Genomic DNA, 19,325 nt, shown 5'->3' on the forward strand with positions numbered 1-19,325 from the left:
CAAGATCACTCAGCAAATGAGTGAAGAAAACAGGATTCGAATTCAGGGATCTAGTTTTAGAATTCATGATGTTAACTACTGTGATATATGTTGCCTGGTATAAACTGGCATGGCATTTTACTTTTTAAGGACAACGTGACAGTATTAAAACTGACCTAAGAACACCATGTCCAAAAATGTCTTACAAAAATCCTGTCATAAGGCAGCAATCATACATGAAAAATATGATCAGAGTAAGTCAGATGCAGTGGTACACACTTATAATCCCAGATATGGGAGGCAGGAGGATCAAGGTCAGCCTTGGCAACTTAGTAAGATCCTAAAATAAAAAATAAAAAGGGCTGGGGAGTAGTTTAGAGGTAGAGTCCCCATGAGTTCAATCCATAGTACCATAGAGCACCATTTTTATAGTAGCAAAAAGCTGAAATGACCTAGTGATTGTTAATAGGGTACTGGATATATAATAAGTCAATATATTAACTCTATGATTAAAAACATTAAAATGGAACTTACAAAATAAGGCAACCCATTATAGAAAGTTAAAAAAAAAAAAAACTAAGCTGCAAAATTACTAGTATATACATTATAAGCCATTTTTTGCAGGGGTGTGGAGGGGAATGGGGAAAATATATGTTTTTTGCCTCAATGGTATACTAACAGAAAAACTCTGTACAGTATTTCCATGTAAATGTGGTGAACTAAACACCATCATTTACACCTCATAATTCAGAAACCTGACTAAGATGACAGTTAAGAAATTAAAAAGGTATGTACCACCCAAAAGGATAAGGGAACGGGGAAAAAAAGACCAGAGTAGATGAAATGTGAACAAAATTCTGTAAGAGAACAGATGGACAAACAGTAGAAACTGAAACAAACTATAGAAACTTGAAACCTAAGCTGTCAGAGGTTTAAGAAGGAGGTCAATGCAGTGTCAGAACTCATAAAAAATGTAAGACTTAAACATACCAGCAACTGCAGAGATGAGCATACAATGAAGAATGTCAAACAAAAGGCCAGAATTTAAGACTGCACAAGAAACAATATCAGACCTACCTGTAATCCACCAGAACAATGGAACCACCCTTCCCAGCACAGTATACTGAACAATGGATGCCAAGTTCACTCCTCCCCACTTTTTAAAAAATTTTGGGCAGTGCTTGGGGATCAAACCCAGGGCCTCAGGCATAGCTAGGTAAGCACTCAACCACGGAGCTAATCCTCAACCCTTGGAAGTCAAAATTAAATGTTATAGGCAAGAAACCAGGGAATCAACGCTTTTATACAAGTATACACAAAATAGTCACAAGCACCAGACATTTAAAGAAGACTCTTATGAAAGAAAGAGCCCAAAGGTATGTGAAAGAGGTGCTAAGACAAAAGAAACAACTAGGTGGCACGCAGCAACATAGAAAACAAAAAAAAAAAAAAAAAAAAACTTTTTTTTTCCAGAATAAATATTGCATCCAAAAAGAACAGTAAGTGATTTAAGAAGCAACCACTCAAGGAAAAAGGAAAAACTATGGGGAAGGGGGGAAAAAATCAAGTTCTGTCTGAAATTAAACCAAAAATAGAGGAGATAGAAAAAGGGTGTAGGGAATGGTGAAGATCAGTTCAACATGCTTGATATCTACCTAACACATGTTCCAGAACAGGAAGAAGAAACAAAAATAAGGAGACAGAATTTCTCAGATCTAGAAGCTAAGAATATTCAATTAAGACTTAGTTCATATAAGAAGATAAACCAAGTACAGATTTGTGATTTTTTTAAATAAATAAAACCAACAATACTAAGCCAAGATACTAAACGTTTCTGAAGAGTATACACAAATACTTTGTGAACCGAAATGGCACCACCCTGAACTCAACATGATGATGAAACTGTACCTCTGCAATTCTAAAAGAAAATGTTTTCTCACCTATAATTCTGTTATCTAGCCAAACTATTATGCACATCTATAAGTGATAGTCACATTTGAGTTCTCAGTTCTCAAAAAAATTATAGCTCATGCATCCTTTGTCCAGAAAGCTAGTAAGAATAAGCACTGTAGAAATAAAGGCAGAAATCAAGAAGTGCAATGCTGTGGGAGCCAGGAAATGGAGAGAGGTGAAAGAGAATTTCCAGGGTTGATAATGAAGTCATATTTCAGAACCAGAGCAAATACCACAGTCTAGATTGATGAATGGCCAAGAGAAGGCTGCAGGAGGGAGAGCTCTAAGAAATACAAGATTTGAGTTTGGTCATGAGGTTGCTTACACTTAAGAATATAGAGGAGCTGGGTTGTAGCTGAGTGGTAGAGCACCTGCCTAGCACACGTGAGGCACTGGGTTAGATTCTCAGTACCACATAAAAATAAATAAATAAAGGCATTGTGTTCTTCTACAACTAAAAAAAAATTTTTAATGAAATACAGAATATCTGTCAATGTATTAGAGTAAATAGGTCCATAGAAAACTGAGGAAACAAAAAAAAAAAAAAGAAAACTGAGGAAACAAATTTAAACTCTAAGACTGCAGTAATTCCAAAAAAAACACAAAGTTGTAAAAAAAAGGAAAGGAAACTATATTTTGTTATGTGGTTAACCTGTGATTAATATTTATAGTATTATAGTAATATAAACAATGAATACTAGCAAAAGTTGAGATAAAATTATATTGAGAGAATGAAGAAAGATAAGTGATTTAAGCAACTTTATCCTCTCCATCTTCCACTACAAGTCATCAGCTAGAGGTGCAACTGTTTTAAACCAGGTTCCTTATTGGATCTACAGAAAAAATGATTTGAGTGAATATGTCCCCAATTCTCCCAAGAAAAGTATTTAGTACTTTCCAGATGCACAGGTATACAGTTAATTCACTATATATAAGGGATATGGCCTGAGGGCATAAGGACTTCCTTTTCTCACAGAATCCCAGCAGAGAAAAGGGAGAACTAGGGAAAAGAAGCCAAGGTATATTATTTGTATCAAGTACAAATAATACTTATAGCCTTTGAAGACAAAGGATGTAAGAATGTGAGCTAAGTAATGAGGAAAACTGGCTCTTGGAAGTGGGACTGAGAGCTGGTAGGGGCGAAGGACTACTACCCTTTGGATTCTATACTATCATTTGACTTTAAAACTACAGACACTTAGTGTAATAAGAATAAAATTTAAGGCTAAGCCAGAAGGATCTCAAAGTTTGAGGACAGACTGGGCAACTTACTGAGATCCTATCTCAAAATTAAAAAAAAAAAAAAAAAAGGGGGGGGGGTTGTGGATGGAGTTCAGTGGGAGTGCATGTAGAACATGTGCAAGGACCTGGGTTTAATCCCCAGAACTACGCCCCACAAAAGAATAAAATTTTAAATTTTAAGAGGTCCAGAATGTTGAAAGTCATGACAGATCCAAGCTATATAAGTAGTTAAATCTCTTGTGTATGCTTAGAAGTAGGTGAATAAGAAGCCAGTTTCACTTTTACACTCTGATTTCAGTTCTATCTTGCTAGCTGGGTGATTTTGGTAAGTTACTATACTTTTCTGAGTCTCTTTAACTGTAAAATAAGGATGAAGACGTCTATTTCATAAGGTTGAAATTACAACAGAATAATATAAAATAATGATGAAAACTATTAGTTAACTTTTATTGAATGGGGTACTTTGCCCATGGTTTTAGTTTATATTTTGCAGTACTGAGGGTTGAACACGCGTGCTCAACCACTGAGCTACATTTTTTTTTTTTTTTTTTTTTTTTTTTTTAATTTAATTTGAGGAAGGGCCTTACTAAGTTGACAAGGTAGGCCTCAAACTTGTGATCCTCCTGAATCAGTGGGATTATAGGTATGTGCTATGGTAACCAATTGGGGTGTTATTATAATTCCCTTTTACAGATAAGGAAACCTAAGATTCAAACCCAAGGCCAAGATTTGAACCACATAGTCTTACTCTTGGGTCTATGTTTTTAACTACTACAGTATAATACACAATGATTAGCAGAAATTAATAAGTGGCATGTATTCTTATGGTCATTATAATTAAAAGATAAAATTTATAGAAGAAATTTGAAGACAGTCAATAGTTCCTATTTGACATTCATGAACATCAATGTATTTCAGATAACTGGACATTATACATGGTTTTAAGAACAGAAATTGGACTACAATACCAACATTTCTTCAGGAAAACATATAAACTGCACTTGTCTGGTCACAAGCCAGAGAACAGAGTGCTTATGATACGAATAGGAAAAAGGAAAGATAACATGTCTTAATCTGATACTTTCAATACCTTGAACCTTTGTATCCACTGAGATCTTTGTCCATATCCAATTCAGGAGTGGACTCAATGATTGCTTGAACTTCTGACTTCTCTTCATTTTCAGCGGAGCCTAAAGAAAGGACATGATTAAATAAGCAAAATATATATTACATAATGACTCCTATGCAAATCCTGTTGCTTTTATGGCTTAAATATCATTTATATATTTTTAAAAATATAATCATTTTAAAAATGGGTTCTAGGAAACAGGGTAGACAATGTCATATATTCAGTTAATAGTCACTATCAGAAGTTATTAAGTAACTAAAAATTTTTTTCATTTATGTTTCTTGGGGGATACAGTATAGTGTTGCAAGGCACAGCTCTCATTCCTATTTAAGGGGTGAAAAATAGAGAAACTAAAGTCACAGATTAACATACTAATGTAGGAGACCAAAAAGGGTTGTCTTCCTGTCTTTTAGGTTCTCTAACCTCCTAGTCCTCAATATTTCTCTTTCCAAAACTCTGTTTAATTATTATCTCTTTTATGTTTATTTATAGTAAACACAATGAATTATCTACCATCTTTACATATCTAAAGCAGGCACCCAAGACATATTTTCTTATTCCTTCATCATCTGAGTTTACTCAACACTGCTGATAAGAACTAGGGTCACTTACCTGTAGATGCATTTCTAGTTTCTTGAGCTACCTGTACTTCGATGTGTTTGCTTATATCTGACTTATTTGGTATATCAGTGCCCTTCACAAATCCTTCATTATCTTCCTTTAAGGGAGTGTCAGGAGGAATTGCTGGCACATCTGAATTAGCTATTGATGCTGGAGTAGTAGCTTTAGATCCACCCTGGCTAACATCAGAAAGTTCATCCTACAAATAAAAAATGATTAAGGAGAAAATTTTAACTGAATATTTTATTCTAAACCACTTAGAAAATTATTATAGAGGATGGGAGCCTAGCTCAGTGGTAGAGTTCATGCTTGGCATGTGCAACACCCTGGGTTTGATACCAAGCCCTAGCAGGGAAAAAGAGTTAAGAAATAAAACTTTATTAGAGAAAGTCCTACCAAAACAAAAACAAAAATAAAAATAGACAATGAAAAGTCACTGCTTATCATAAGTAATCTGTCTAGATCATTTGCAAATAACATTTAAGTAGAATATACTTTTCCAAACAAACATGAGATATTTCTAGACAGAAAATTTGAAAATAAAAGATTAGAAGTATTAGTAATAAAATGACACATTAACATCAATAAGAGTTGTTAATGGTAGCTGCAAAACTACACAATCATTTGTTAATAAGACTTTGTAATAACTACTCTAAAACAGCAATGGAATAACCAGATTCTTAAACTCAGGACAGTCTGTGATCTTAAAACATCCTGCCATCCAAATCACTTGAAGTGTGTGTCAAAAAGACACACTCTAAATTCAACTTTATACTTCGTGCACCCAACTTTAAACAGGTCAGGTAATCTGCAATTTTACAAGCAAACCAGGTGACTCATATACTCATTTAAACTTAATAACTACTATACTAGGATCTCCAAATAGGGTACAAGGGACACATGTACATAAGGAAAATGTATGTAAAATCCGTGTTTTTTCTGAAAAAGAATCTATAGTTTTTTAACAGATTTTCAAAGAGGTCTAAAATAATGAATTAAAACTGACCAATGGATATCAAGAATGATACAGTTATTTTAGAGCAAAGTACAAAGGTCTATGGAGAAAAGAACATGACAAAAAGTCTTCTGAGCCAGGAATAGTGCAGTTCCAGCTACTCAGGAGGCTGAGACAAAAGGATCATCTGAGCTTAGAAGTTGAGGGTCAACCTGGGTAACACCATGAGGCACTTTCTCTTAGGAGGGAAAAAAAAATACATATATATATATACATATATATATATATTATATAAAATAATAAGTTTTACTACTGCTAAATAAGAACGAGGGTAAATTCAATAAATTTACCATTCACTAAATGTATGATCTTGGGTAAATTATATATTCTTTCTGTATCTACATTCTCTAATCTGTATCTACTTTATAAGATTATTATAAATTATTCTATATACTGGTTTAGCAGGGTACTTCACACATACTAAATGTTTAAAATATCAGCTATTACAATTTATCATGGTAATTATACTTACATAATTTAACAGTTCCCCTATACCCTTCATCCCTATCCCAACCTTTTTTTATATTATTTTTTTTTAAAGATGAGAAATGTAGAAAGTTGAAGAATGTAAATGGTACACCCAGTGTGGAGTAAGTAACTCACTAAGATTCTGAAATATATCACTCAGCACAATGGCAAATGCCAGTAATCTTAGCTATTCAGGAGGCTGAAACTAGAGGATCACAAATTTGAGATCAGCTGGGGCAATTTAGAGAGACCCTGTTTCAGAACAAAATATAAAGGGCTGGATGAAGCTCAGTGGTAGAATATTTGCCTAGCATGCTGGAGGCCCTGGGTTCAATCCCCAGTAGTGGAGGGTAAGAAAAAAACAGACTCTGAAATATCTTAGCTGTATTGGTAAGTTTGGGCTCTAACACATGGATAAAACTAGTGTCTGCTTAAGACCTTTGATCCCAGTAAATGCTTACTATTCTCAACTTTTAAAAATTACCATACTTGCACTTGTACAATAACTGGTCAACTACTAATTATTTTATCAATCGTTATTTTAAAAACACCTGTATACCCATGGCAGACAATGATTCATTTACTAAAATTGAATCTCCTCTTGGATTGTGAATCTATTAAAAGAAAAATAAAACAATATATCCATTTTAGAGTATAATATCTACTAAAATGAATTTTTGGTAATGCAGGAAAATGCTTATGTTACATTAGGGAGAAGTATATATTCTTCAAGAAATAATGAAAGTTGCATGCATGCTGTCATTTATAACAGCAAAAAAAATCCCAAACAAGTTCGTAGAAGCAGAGTAGAATGGTGGTTATAGGACAGGGTGGGGAGAGTGGTGTGGCAAGGAGGGAGAAATGAGGAGTTACTAACCAAAAGCCAGATAATTTCACTTGAGCAAGATGAGTTAGTTCCAGAGATCTGTTTGTACAAAACTGTGAACAATAATGCATTGTAGGGCTGGGGATATACCTCAGTTCGTAGAGTGCTTGCCTCATATGCACAAGACTCTGGGTTCAATCCCCAGCACTACCAAAAAAAAAAAAAAGAAAGAAAATGTATTGTAGACTTAAAATTTACAGAGGGTAAATCTCATGTAAATAGTTTTGATCACAAAAAAATACTGCAAACAACCCTAATGATGCAAAATAGGAAAATAAGCAAATTATGATACTTTGTACAACTGAATACTATGCAGCAATTAAAACTGTGTTGTAGGGGCTAGGGATGTAGCTCAGTGGTATAGCACTGGCTTAGCATGTACAAAGTCTTAGGTTCCATCCCCAGCACACCACACACACAGAAGGTTTTGCAAATATAGTGTGGATTAATGCATTTTATAAAGCATCATCGACTAAAATAATATAGTAGAATGTAAAACAATATAAGAAGTATGGTCCCAAAGATGCTTTTGTTTTGTGCAATACTAGGGACTGAGCAGGGGTACTCTACCACTGAATTATATCACCAGTTCTTTTTCTTTTATTTTGACATAGGGTCTCATCAAGTTGACGAGGCAGGCCTTGATTGTCTCAACCTCCTAAATTGCTGGCTGGGATTACAGGCACAAGCCATCACTTCTGGCTCCTGGTCCCAAAGTTTTTGAAAAGCGTGTTAAACAACTAAACATAGGAAATAAATTTATTTTCTGCTTGTGATACTTTTTAACTTTTTTGAAAATTTTTAACAGGCAACTGATACTTTAAGGGAAAAGGTAAATAAATTCTAAACAAATGATTAGAACTAGATGAATGTTTACTTTGAGATAAAATTTTGAGGAAAAAGAGCTCATTCATACTTCTCATGAATAAAGAAAGCCATTCTTTAATGGCTTGCATTTAAGATTAACTTTGTGATCATCTATCATCTCAAGTACAATACTAACCATATGCTAATAAAGTTAGCTAAATTATACAATTATTTTCTTCTGTGGATCTCAAACACTGGACTTCTTTCCAATGAAAAGACAATCCAAAGAAATAAATAGTTAATTCTCCATCATCTCCGCCTCCCTTAAGTTAAAAGATAAAATTGCTATTTCCTTGAGCTGATGATTGGCACCTAATATGTAACACACAGAAGGAAGACCCTGAGCTTAATTCCCAGCATAACAAAACAAAACAAACAAACAAAAACTAAGTCGAGCAAATTATCTTGTTTAGAGTGATAAACTCTAACAGTAGTGTTTTTAGAGCTGAAGAGGACTAAAAAGAAGACAACTATAAGCCACCACCATCCCAGAAGCACTCTTGTCTTTGCTTTGATATGTACTCTAATAAAAAATTAAAGTGCCAAGTAGTGTGGTGATACATGCCTGTAATCCCAGCAGCTTGGGAGGTTGAGGCAGGAGGATTGCAAGTTCAAGGCCAGCCTCAGCAATTTAGCAAGACTATAACCAACCTAATGAGACCCTGTCTCAAAATAAAAAATGTGGTTCAGGGGTTGAGTGTCCTGGGTTCAATCCCTGGTACCAAAAGAAAAAGGGTAGGGGTTGGGTATTATGTGGATAATCAGCCTGGCTAATTCGAATTTATATTATCGTATTTACAAATTCGTATTTATATTATGCACATAAATTCACACTCTTCAAAGGTTTAGAATGTATCATGCATTTAAAAATATAAAAGTCCATATTCCTAATGAAAACTCTCAAACCCATCGAGACTGTGGATTCAGAAAGTGTTATAGAATATCGGTTCATTTATACTAAGAAAATGATATGCTTTTGAAACTATTTGAAAAATAAATAATTTGAGGTCAACCTTGAACTTGTCATTTCCCTCTTAAATAAAAGTGTAGAAATCATTTCTTTTTTCAACCTTACCATTCCAGCCATCAACATGCCTCTCCCAAAGTCTAGTTACTGTCACCTTAAAATTTTTAAATTAATAATTAAAAGGTTAACAATATAAACAGGTGAGCAAAAGCCCAACTTTACCAAATTCACCTTAACCTGAATGCATGAAAAGAGCCAGGAGAGAGATGAACCTAAAACAGAAAAAGAACTATGACATCTCAGGGATCCAAAGATTTCATGCTGGAAGGAAGTCAAGAATTAAGATCTCAGAAGAAAATGATGTCCTAGGCTATCTGAATATTGAGATTTATGCATCTGTAATTTATCTCTATTTTTTACTTTTGCTGCACAAAAATTTTTATGCTCTTTAAAACAAGTCACTTGACAACTAGATCCCAGAGACATAGCAAGAGAGGAAAAGCTCTGTATTTTAGGCAGATAGTTTTCAAAAGAGGAATTTATTTCTCCTTGGTCTCCCAGGCAGTGGTGATATAATATTCCCAAGATTCCACTTAAATATAAAGTCTTTGTTATAGCATTTGGGCAGGGGCACGATATTCTTGTATTGTACCTCCTTCAGAGGAGATTATGAAAGTCGGACAATAACTGCCTCCAAAAAAAAGACGGAATGAAGGGCAACAAGCCCAAATACCTATGTCTACCATGTGGCTCAATGGTAGAGCATCTGCCTAGCATGCATGAGGCCCTAAGTTCAAATCCAGGTGCCACCAAAACAAAAACAAATGAACCAGAAAACCCCAAAGAGATAGTATCTTGCCCTATTCAAATGTAAAATCAGAGTAACAATGCTAGCAAGAATGTAAAGAAACTAGAACCCCTGAGCACTGCTGGTAGGACTGTTAAACAATATCACTGCTCTAGAAAATAATTTGAGGTTTATCACACACACCAATTTTTTTAAATAAAACTACCATATTATCCAGCAATTTAACTTTTGGGTATATATTGAAAAGTCAGGGCTGAGGATATAGCTCAGTTGGTAGAGTGCCTGCCTCCCAAACACAAGGCCCTGGGTTCAATCCCCAGCACCGCAAAAAAAAGTGAAAAGAGGGTCTCAAAAGAGCTTATCTGTATAATCACACTTGTATTATTCACAATAGCCACAAGGTAGAAGAAACCCAAATTTTCTACTGATGGATGACTGGATAAATGTGGTACTGATAAAAGTGGTACATACAATGGAATATTATTTGCCCTTAATAAAAGAAATTCTATCACATGTTGTCACATGAATGCATTTGAGGATATTATGCTTAGTGAAGTAAACCAATCTCAAAAAGACAGATACAATATGATCAAAATCACAGAAACAAAGTATAATGGTGGTTTAAAGGTTGGAGGGAGGGAAATTACCATTTAACTGGTATAGAGTTTTAGATTTGCAAGGTGAAAAAGCTCTGGAATCTGTTTCACATTAATATGGATTTACTTAAATTACATACTTAATGCTACATACTTAAAAAATTATTAAGATGGTAAATTCTGTGTTGTTTTTTTCTACCACCACCACAACAAAGACTCAATATTTTGGTTTCACTTGAGACACTATGGTTAAAAGCAATCTGGTCTTTGTGTATTTTCCTACTGGTTTTATATATCAGGCTTAAAGTCTATAAGCCTCTCAAAATATTTTCAGTTGTTCCATTCATCAAATGGGTCATGTACTCAGTGCTATGGAGAATATATATGTCATATGTTATCTGGCATTAACTATAATGTACAAAGCTGCTCCCCCTGCCCTTTCCGTTGCAGTCATTTCCCCACCTCCCAACTACTGTCAGTCTGTGAACATCCTAGCTAGCTATTGGTTCATCAGTCAGCTTGCAAGTATCCTCCATTATTGGTCCCCTGTTAGCACGGCAGAATTCAACTGCTTCATGGTAGCTACCCCATCTTTTCTCTATCCTCCTTGCTTTTCCACTCTCTCTAACACTCACCCTTTCTCCTTCCCTTTCTTTTCCTCTCATTTTCTCTCTTACCCTGCAGGGAGACACTTTGTTTGCTTAATAAACTCCCTAATGTGATTTCCCATGTCCATCGTGGTTTTCGTGGGATTCCTTACATTAACCATTACTACTTTCTAATAAACTATGTTCACAACTACAGAAAATATATTATTCCATTAAGGAAAACTTACAAACTCTACATGTTCCAATGTAGTTTTTCCTAAGTAGCCTGCCTACCTTCATTTGAAATTAGCTAAATAAAGGGCCAAGAAACTCTGCTAAGGTTTGTCTATCTTTTAGATTTTAAGGTTTTATAAGCTGAATGAAAGTAGGACAAAATTACAAACAACTAGATTCAGATAGGATGTCCTACTATAAAACCCATCATCTTATAATTTTATATTTACATTTCTTTCTCTCCAAAAAAAGTCAGTCTCTAAAGCAGTAGTTCTTAAACACTTAATTTACAATTCTAAGGCTCAACAGTCACAAAAATTCTGTGTGTACATGTATTTTTCTGGAGAGTTTCATGTAAAGGAATGTGACCCAAAGAAACACTGAGAACCAAAACTCTAGACACTCACATATAGATAAAATACATTATAAACAATATTGCAGGGTCAAATAATTCAGATTACTAAAGGAAAGGTGGGAATTTCCTAACCCTGAGGATATTACTAGAGACAAAAAAAAAAAAAAAAAAAAAGGATGTTGTTTCAGTGTCAATGCTGAGGGGCTTCCACAAAGACCTAGGTTAACCCCTGACCTAGCAGAGAAAGTCTTGTCTTTTTATCCCCCATACCCCATACCCCATATATCAAGTCTGATATGTACTAGGCTTTTAACAGTCGTTTGCCGAATAAAACTGAAAGAACCTATTAAACTAGGGGAGCCACTCAAGGTAAAAAGACAACACGGGATGTCTCCAGGATCTATGCAAAGTCATGTGCCTTTACCTTAAGGAAGATATTCGTACAAAGTGTACCAGTTTTCTTACCTAGAGTTGATAAGTGGAAAAAGGCTGAATTTCCATAAGACTTACTTGAACTCTCTCTCCTTTATTTCAAAATATTATTTTGGAGGAGGAATAAATTACCTATTACAGTAAAACCCTGACAACCACCGTATAATAAATTATTTTCTTTTGTATTTCAGTGAGTAACATCAATAGTCTTCCAAACTGACCATGTGATGTCTTGAGAATAGCAGTTGAGGAAGTTACCAATAATAAATCACTTTTATTTTTTTCAGAATGTTTTCAAAGACCATTCTCACCTCCTGTTCTACAGCCTTCAGAGGTTCAGGACTATTGCTGACCTGGGAAGAGGGAAAGATTATAAAAGAGAAAAAAATTATGTATTTACTAGGTGTTAATATCTTTGACTTATACTATCTCTCAGGCTACAAGCTTCATCTCTCTATTATCTACAATGTTTAAAATGAGCGTTTGGGGTTTGGTTTTGTTTTGATTTCAAATAACCTCCTCTAGGACTCCAGTTTAAGTTATTTTATGAAGTAATATTCTGCATCAGAAGCTACTACTTGGATCAGGCTCCTACTATATACTTTAATAAGCAGTTCATCGTTTAACCCTATTTTCTACTTTCACAACTCTATGAAATCTTCCTGATATTATGTCAGTCACCTTGAATAGTTAACATAGTAAATATTAAAGTGTATTATATAGACAGGACCAGTGGTACATGCGGCTTAGGAGACTGAGGCAGGACGACCGCGGGTTCGAAGCCAGCCTCAGCAAATTAGCAGGACTATAAACAACCTAGTGAGACCCTGTCTCAAAAAGTAAAAAGGGCGAGAGATGTGGCTCAGTGGTTAAGCACCCTTGGGTTCAATTCCTGGTACCAAAAAATAAATAAAGCATATTATACATAAAATGTTCACTGCAGCCTCTTCCTCTAGCCACCATCACTTCTGCAACTGTTAAGAAACTACCAACAATCAAAGAGTGGCAAGTTTCAAATTATTTTCCGTAAAAACGTCTATTTATATTCATTTCTATATGTACATTTTTCCTCTATGAGACTAAAGTCTATCTCTTAAAGACAAAGCAAGCTCAAGTTTTAAAAACTCTTAGGCTAGAAATTCTTCTAAATCTTTTTGAAAGGTTACACTATAACTGTTCCTCAGTCAATTCTAAAACAAAAACCCACAGACTGTCTCTCTCTTAACAGATATTCTTCTAGCATTGTTGAGGTATAACCAAAAACTAAGAACAGTATATAGTTAAGGTGTACAATTTGTTTTGATATATGTATACATTGTTGAAATAATCACCACAATAAAGCCAATTAACGCATCCAGCCACTCAGTTATCACATGTGTGTGCGCATGCGCACACACACGCACACGCACGGACTGAGAGCACTTAAAACTTGTTTATATGATCTTTAATTCTGGATTCTCATCATTTTCATTCTTAGTTATTCACTTCATTAAAAACTAGGTAAAGCCAGGCTGGGTGCTGTGGTGCGCACCTGTAATCCCAGCAGCTGGGAGGCTGAGCAGGAGGACCACGAGTTCAAAGTCAGCCTCAGCAACAGTGAGGCGCTAAGAAACTTGGCGAGACCCTGTATCTAAAAATAAAATACAAAATAGGGCTGGGGATGTGGCTCAGTGGTTGAGTGTCCGAGTTCAATCCCTGGTACCAAAAACAAACAAAACTAGGCAAAGCCTGCGCAGTGGTGGATACCTGGGATCCCAGAGGCTCGGAAGGCTGAGACAGGAGGATTGAGAGTTCAAAGCCAACCTCAGTAACTTAGCGAGGCCCCAGGCAATTCAGCAAGACCCTATCTTTAAATAAAATATTAAAAAGGGATGGAGATGTGGCTCAGTAGTAAAGCACTCAATCAATTCCTGGTATAAAACAAAACCCTAGGTAAAAAAGATACATTGTTAAATGAAAAAGCAAGCTGCAGAAAAATACTTGAGAGCATAATCCCAATTTTCTTAGAAAGTTATCATGAGTATGTTAACTATGTGCACCTGTGAAGAATAAGGTCTGAAGGATACACTGACTATTTACAATGACTGGGGGAAGAACTGGAGAAACTTCCCATTTTTTACTTTATGTCCTTCAGTATTACTGAAAACTATAAAGTGAATTAATACAACTTTTTAAAACAAATTAATTCTGCTTTGTAAAATATTTGACTTTGAATACCTCAATAACATTTCCAGTCAATGACATCTGAGAGAGAGAGTAAATAAACCGTACAGTGTGTATGTTGCTAAGGATGGAACCCAAGGCCTGATGCATGGTAGGTGACCACTTTGCCAATGAGCTACCTCCCCAGCCCAGTAAATATTTTTGGACGTGAAAAAGCACAGTAGTTTTTCTTCAACAAGAAATATTTAAAATAACTTTTCTTATTCCAAATATTAAATATTAATAAGTATTCAATAAATACCTATGTTCCAATTACTTCAAAAAAATGCCACATTCAAAATATAAGCTTTTAACATTATCATTTTCAAAGTGTTGCTTATTTCAATTTTTTTTCCCCTCATTTCTACTGTGGTACATTACAGTTGTAGATATTGATGGGATTGTTACATATTTGTACATGCACACAATATAATTTGGCCAATATCTTATTTAGATTTTTATTAACTTTTACTCTCAATATATGTAAGCATCTTGTCTACATAAGCACAAAAAATATGCAATAAAACTTACTTATAAACATCTACTGGTAAAGAACTAATTCCATTTTACTTCCTCCAAATAAAAGTTTAAGAGGACAGAAAATACAAAATAATCAAAAGGACTAAATCTTTATACTTTTTTTCCCTTCAAACTGTAAGGATTAGCTATGGATGGCTCCTGAAGTTATCAAATGAGAATATATGTCAGGAAAGAAGTCATTAACAAATATTGAGATTACAGAACAAATTCCTTATCCACTCTCACAAGTAAAAGTAGTATGAAATATTGTAAGACATAAGATATAATCCATTTTTTTCTTAAAATTATTTTATTTTACCCTCTTATAAACACTAGTATAAACACCTAAAAGGAGATAATACAGGGTTATAAACTAATGGAAAAATCCAACATGAGCAACAAACAAAAAAAAAGGGCTCAGATGCAATCACATTCCAAGAAATAAGCACACTAAGTGCCTAGATCCTGGTTTCTAAATACCATTCTTTAATAAACATTGGAACGTTGGGGACACTGGAGAAGAGGTTGACTGTAGAGCTGAGGTGGGGAAAATAACAAGAGCCTAGAGCATCTTACGGTGCCTGTAAGGGAGAAAAAAAGTATTCAAAAAAGAATAGGGAGCTGGGGTTGGAGCTCAGTGGTAGAGCGCTTGCCTAGGAAGTGGTTCGCTCCTCAGCACCACATAAAAATAAATAAATGGAAAGTACTGTATCCATCTACCAAAAAAAAAAAAAAAAAATATATATATATATATTAAAAAAAAAAGAAAAGAATGGGATATATTGAAAGACTAAAGAAACAAACCTGAAAGAACTCCCAATGTCCAAAGCTGGAATTATTTGAGAAACCAAATAAATGATAAGATTGTCTAGTTCACAAAATAAAAAAATATATCCACTAAGTCCAAACTTAAGGAAGAAGAGAGAGAATGAAGAGGATAGCATCTTCTTACAGAAGACTACCAATTAATACATGTAGGATGAAGAAAACAAACAAACATTTGTAATATTTTACAAATAATTATGGTAGACAAGATCTACTGATGGATGCTAACATCAGTGGTTGAAATTTTGAGAAGAAACAAAATTTGTAGTCTCAAAGTATATCCACTAAAATATTATTCAATTATAAATGGAAAATATTTACTTCACAATGGAGAAATTCAACAAATTGGTTGAATGGAGCGACCAAAGTTAACATTACCACCAATAAGACATATTGACATTGATGTTATAGAATTTACCTCCTAATATGATTCATTTAAAAAGGCATATGGTGTCTATGTTATTCTTGCCAAAACAAAACAAACACACAAAAACTGAAACTGTATAACTTCAATCTGATCTTGAGAAATCATCAGAGAAACCCAGTGGAAAGACATTCTACAAAATAATTAACCAATATTCTTCAAAAAAAATCTCAGGGTCATGAAAGAAGAAAAGACAAAGAATTGTCACATGTCACCAAAATTGAGCTTTGACAACTAAAAGAAACATGGGATTCTAGATTAGATGCTGGAACAGAAAAAGGGCAATAAGTGGAAAAAACTAGTGAAACTCTAACACGAATCTATAGCTTAGCTAATAGCATCATACCAATATTACTTTCTTAATATTGAAAATTGTACTATAGTTTTCATTTAGAGAAGCTGGGTAAAAGGTCTATGGGAATTCTACAATTTTTGCAACTTTTCTGTAAATCTAAAATTATTTTTAAAGAAAAGATTTTTAAAAACTTTAAACTATTTTAAAATTTAGAATTATACATGCATATTATAATAGGAATCTTTAGTATCAGAAAACAGGAAAAAATGGTTCAACTACTGTAAAGATTCAAGTTTGTGAAAACCAAAGACACAGGAACAATTTTAGAACTTAATCACAAATGGAGGAGGATGGAAAATTCTTTTCAGTAAGAATGCTGGCTCTGTGTAGACATTTCCTGTTCTGTATGCTAAGCACATCCTCTGAAGAATGCAGCACACATTGACTACTGGCTTTACATACCAAACTCTGCTAACAAGGGTTTCTCACAGTAGTTCTATCAAAGTATTTTAAGTCATATGTCTTTAAAAGAACCCTTTAAAAGTTTTGTAAGTAAGTACCAATCTAATTGCTTTTTAATTAGCTAAAATTTTGCCCTCAGTTCTAAAATTCACATTCTACTAATAATCAACAATCCAGGATACTCTTCAAAAAAAAATATTACTTTTTTGGAGAATGTATACCTGTGTGGGTGTACACATATGTATTATCCCATTCATATAACTTTCATACTTTTTACTACAACATTGTTTGCGATAGCAAAGACTAGGGAAAACAAAGGTGTTCCATTCTATATACATATGAACCACAGTTGGGCATAAGTAATGCCTTTCCCCTGCTTATCTTCTAAGATTCTCAAGTTCCAATGGTCTTTCTTTACTCTTGTCTTGAATTTCTCCCGCAATTGAACTCTTCTAGGCACACAAATAAGCCAGCACTCCCATTCTCTACCCTGTACCATGCAAACCTCCAGTTCCGCCTTAAGTTATCCTTTCTCCTACCACCACAACCACCTTTCTTGAGCAGGCTATACTTGCCATCTCCTCCTTTTACGAATCACATTCATTCCTGTTACTGGTCCTGCAACTCAAACTGTTCAAACCTATACCTGAAAATGTACAAATTCAATTGCATTCTGCTTGACTTCTGTATACAACTGACCTGATGACAACTCCTTCCATTCTCTTATCCCTGACTGCCAGGGATGAAGTTTCTTAGGATCTATCACTACAACCCCTGGCAAGGCCCTGCTCTTCCTGAGCACCCTTTTCTCCATTCAAGCGCCACCCCCACTCCCCAGTCACATACACATATACACATACAGATGCTGCTTTCCTCACTTGCTCAGATTCTGCAGCCCTCTGCCTGGCAATTCTGCTTGGGTAGATTCTTTCATCATGCTCAGGCTCTCACACCCCCAAGTCAGGCTACCCCCCTGCAGGGGTGTCCTTTGAACTGCTGGGCCCCACATGGAAATCCTCCTAACCTTGCTTGCATTATGATACTTCCTCCACCCTGCCTCACCCTACAGACACCAACCTTGCTCTGTACTATCTAGTGGCTTTAGGACTGAATTGTGCAGAAAGGAAAGGGTAAGGCAAAATAAAGCAATACTACATCATTAGAGCTTTACAGTAAGTTTTAATATCTTGCAAGGCAAGTTCCTATACTACTTCAGGATTTCCTTGGTTTCGTTTGACCTTTTGTTCTCTAATTTCTTCCTTATTGGCATCTTATTCATAAATATGATTCAGTTCCATTAAAAAAACTCATCCTAACAATTTTTTTGCCCATCCGCATCCTTAGCACTTTTATAACACTTTAAGAACAAATTTGTTACTACAGTGATACAGCCACATCAATGTTCATAGCTGCTCAATTCACAATAGCCAGATTGTGGAACCAACCTAGATGCCCTTCTATTGATGAATGGATAAAGAAACTGTGGAATATATATATATATATATATATATATATATATATATATATATACAATGGAATATTACTCAGCCATAAAGAATAATAAAATTATGGCATTTGCAGGCAAATGGATGAAATTGGAGAATATCATGCTAAGTGAGATAAGTCAATCTCAAAAAACCAAAGGACAAATGATCTCACTGATAAGCAGATGATGATACATAATGGGGGGGGTGGGAGGGAGACAAGAATGGAGGAAGGAGTGAGTGTATAGAGGGAAAAGAGAGGTGAGGGGGTAGGGGGGCGGAAAAAACAGAATAAATCAAACAGCATTGCCCTATGTAAATGTATGATTACACACAAATGGTACGCCTCTACTTCATGTACAACCAGAGAAACAAGTTGTACCCCATTTGTTTACAATAAAAAATTTTAAAAAAGAATAAATTTGTTCATTTGATTTCCTTTTACCTATTCTACCACAAGTCCCCCATAAGAAATTTCTTTTAATGATACAATATATAAAAAACTCTTTTCTTTTTGCTTTGAACTGATCTCTAAGCTCAATTTGAGAATTATCAATAGGGAGTCAAGTGAGCTTCATGTAAGCTGGCCTTGAAAGAAGGTATTTCTCCTGGTAGGTAAACTAGGAATAAAAGTATTGAAAGCAGTCTGGAGTTCAGGGAGGAGTCAAGGTTGGAGATTCAAATTTGTGAACACCCATGTGTAGATGACATAACAGACATGGAACTTGACCTACCTAGATTAAGAGATGGGCTAAGTTTTGTACACTGTGGTATTCTAACATTTAGAAGACCAAGAGGAGAAGTGAAACCAGCAGGGCGAAAGGGGCAAGAAAAAAAGATCAATGTGAGAATGAGGGGGTGGTTGTATCCTGAAAGTAAACTGGAAGAGGCATTAGAAGTTTAATATATTCAAATGCTGCTAAAAGACAAGGGGAGGCCTGAGAATCTTCTACTAGATTTGGAAAAAAGATGTTT

At 34.9% G+C, this 19,325-nt stretch overlaps 2 protein-coding genes across 6 annotated transcripts in view; one reads left to right on the forward strand and one right to left on the reverse strand.

The window, feature by feature from the left end:
- Positions 1 to 19,325, forward strand: part of LOC306657486 (nucleoside diphosphate kinase A) — a 162,579-nt gene that overhangs the window by 62,760 nt on the left and 80,494 nt on the right. The window lies entirely within an intron of this gene.
- SPAG9 (sperm associated antigen 9) overlaps positions 1 to 19,325 on the reverse strand; it is a 128,405-nt gene that overhangs the window by 50,375 nt on the left and 58,705 nt on the right. For 4 of the 5 annotated variants that reach the window (XM_079133542.1, XM_079133541.1, XM_079133543.1 and 1 more), the window contains 2 exons: positions 4,916 to 5,123; positions 4,265 to 4,364 (listed from right to left, as the gene is read on the reverse strand). In XM_079133542.1, coding sequence (XP_078989668.1) covers positions 4,265 to 4,364; positions 4,916 to 5,123 — 308 coding nt within the window. Of the gene's footprint in view, positions 1 to 4,264; positions 4,365 to 4,915; positions 5,124 to 12,450; positions 12,493 to 19,325 lie in introns of all 5 variants that reach the window. The other variant, XM_079133540.1, reaches the window with a different exon arrangement.

Source organism: Sciurus vulgaris (assembly GCF_902686455.1).
Source record: "Sciurus vulgaris genome assembly, chromosome: 3".
Classification (NCBI taxonomy): Eukaryota; Metazoa; Chordata; class Mammalia; order Rodentia; family Sciuridae; genus Sciurus; species Sciurus vulgaris.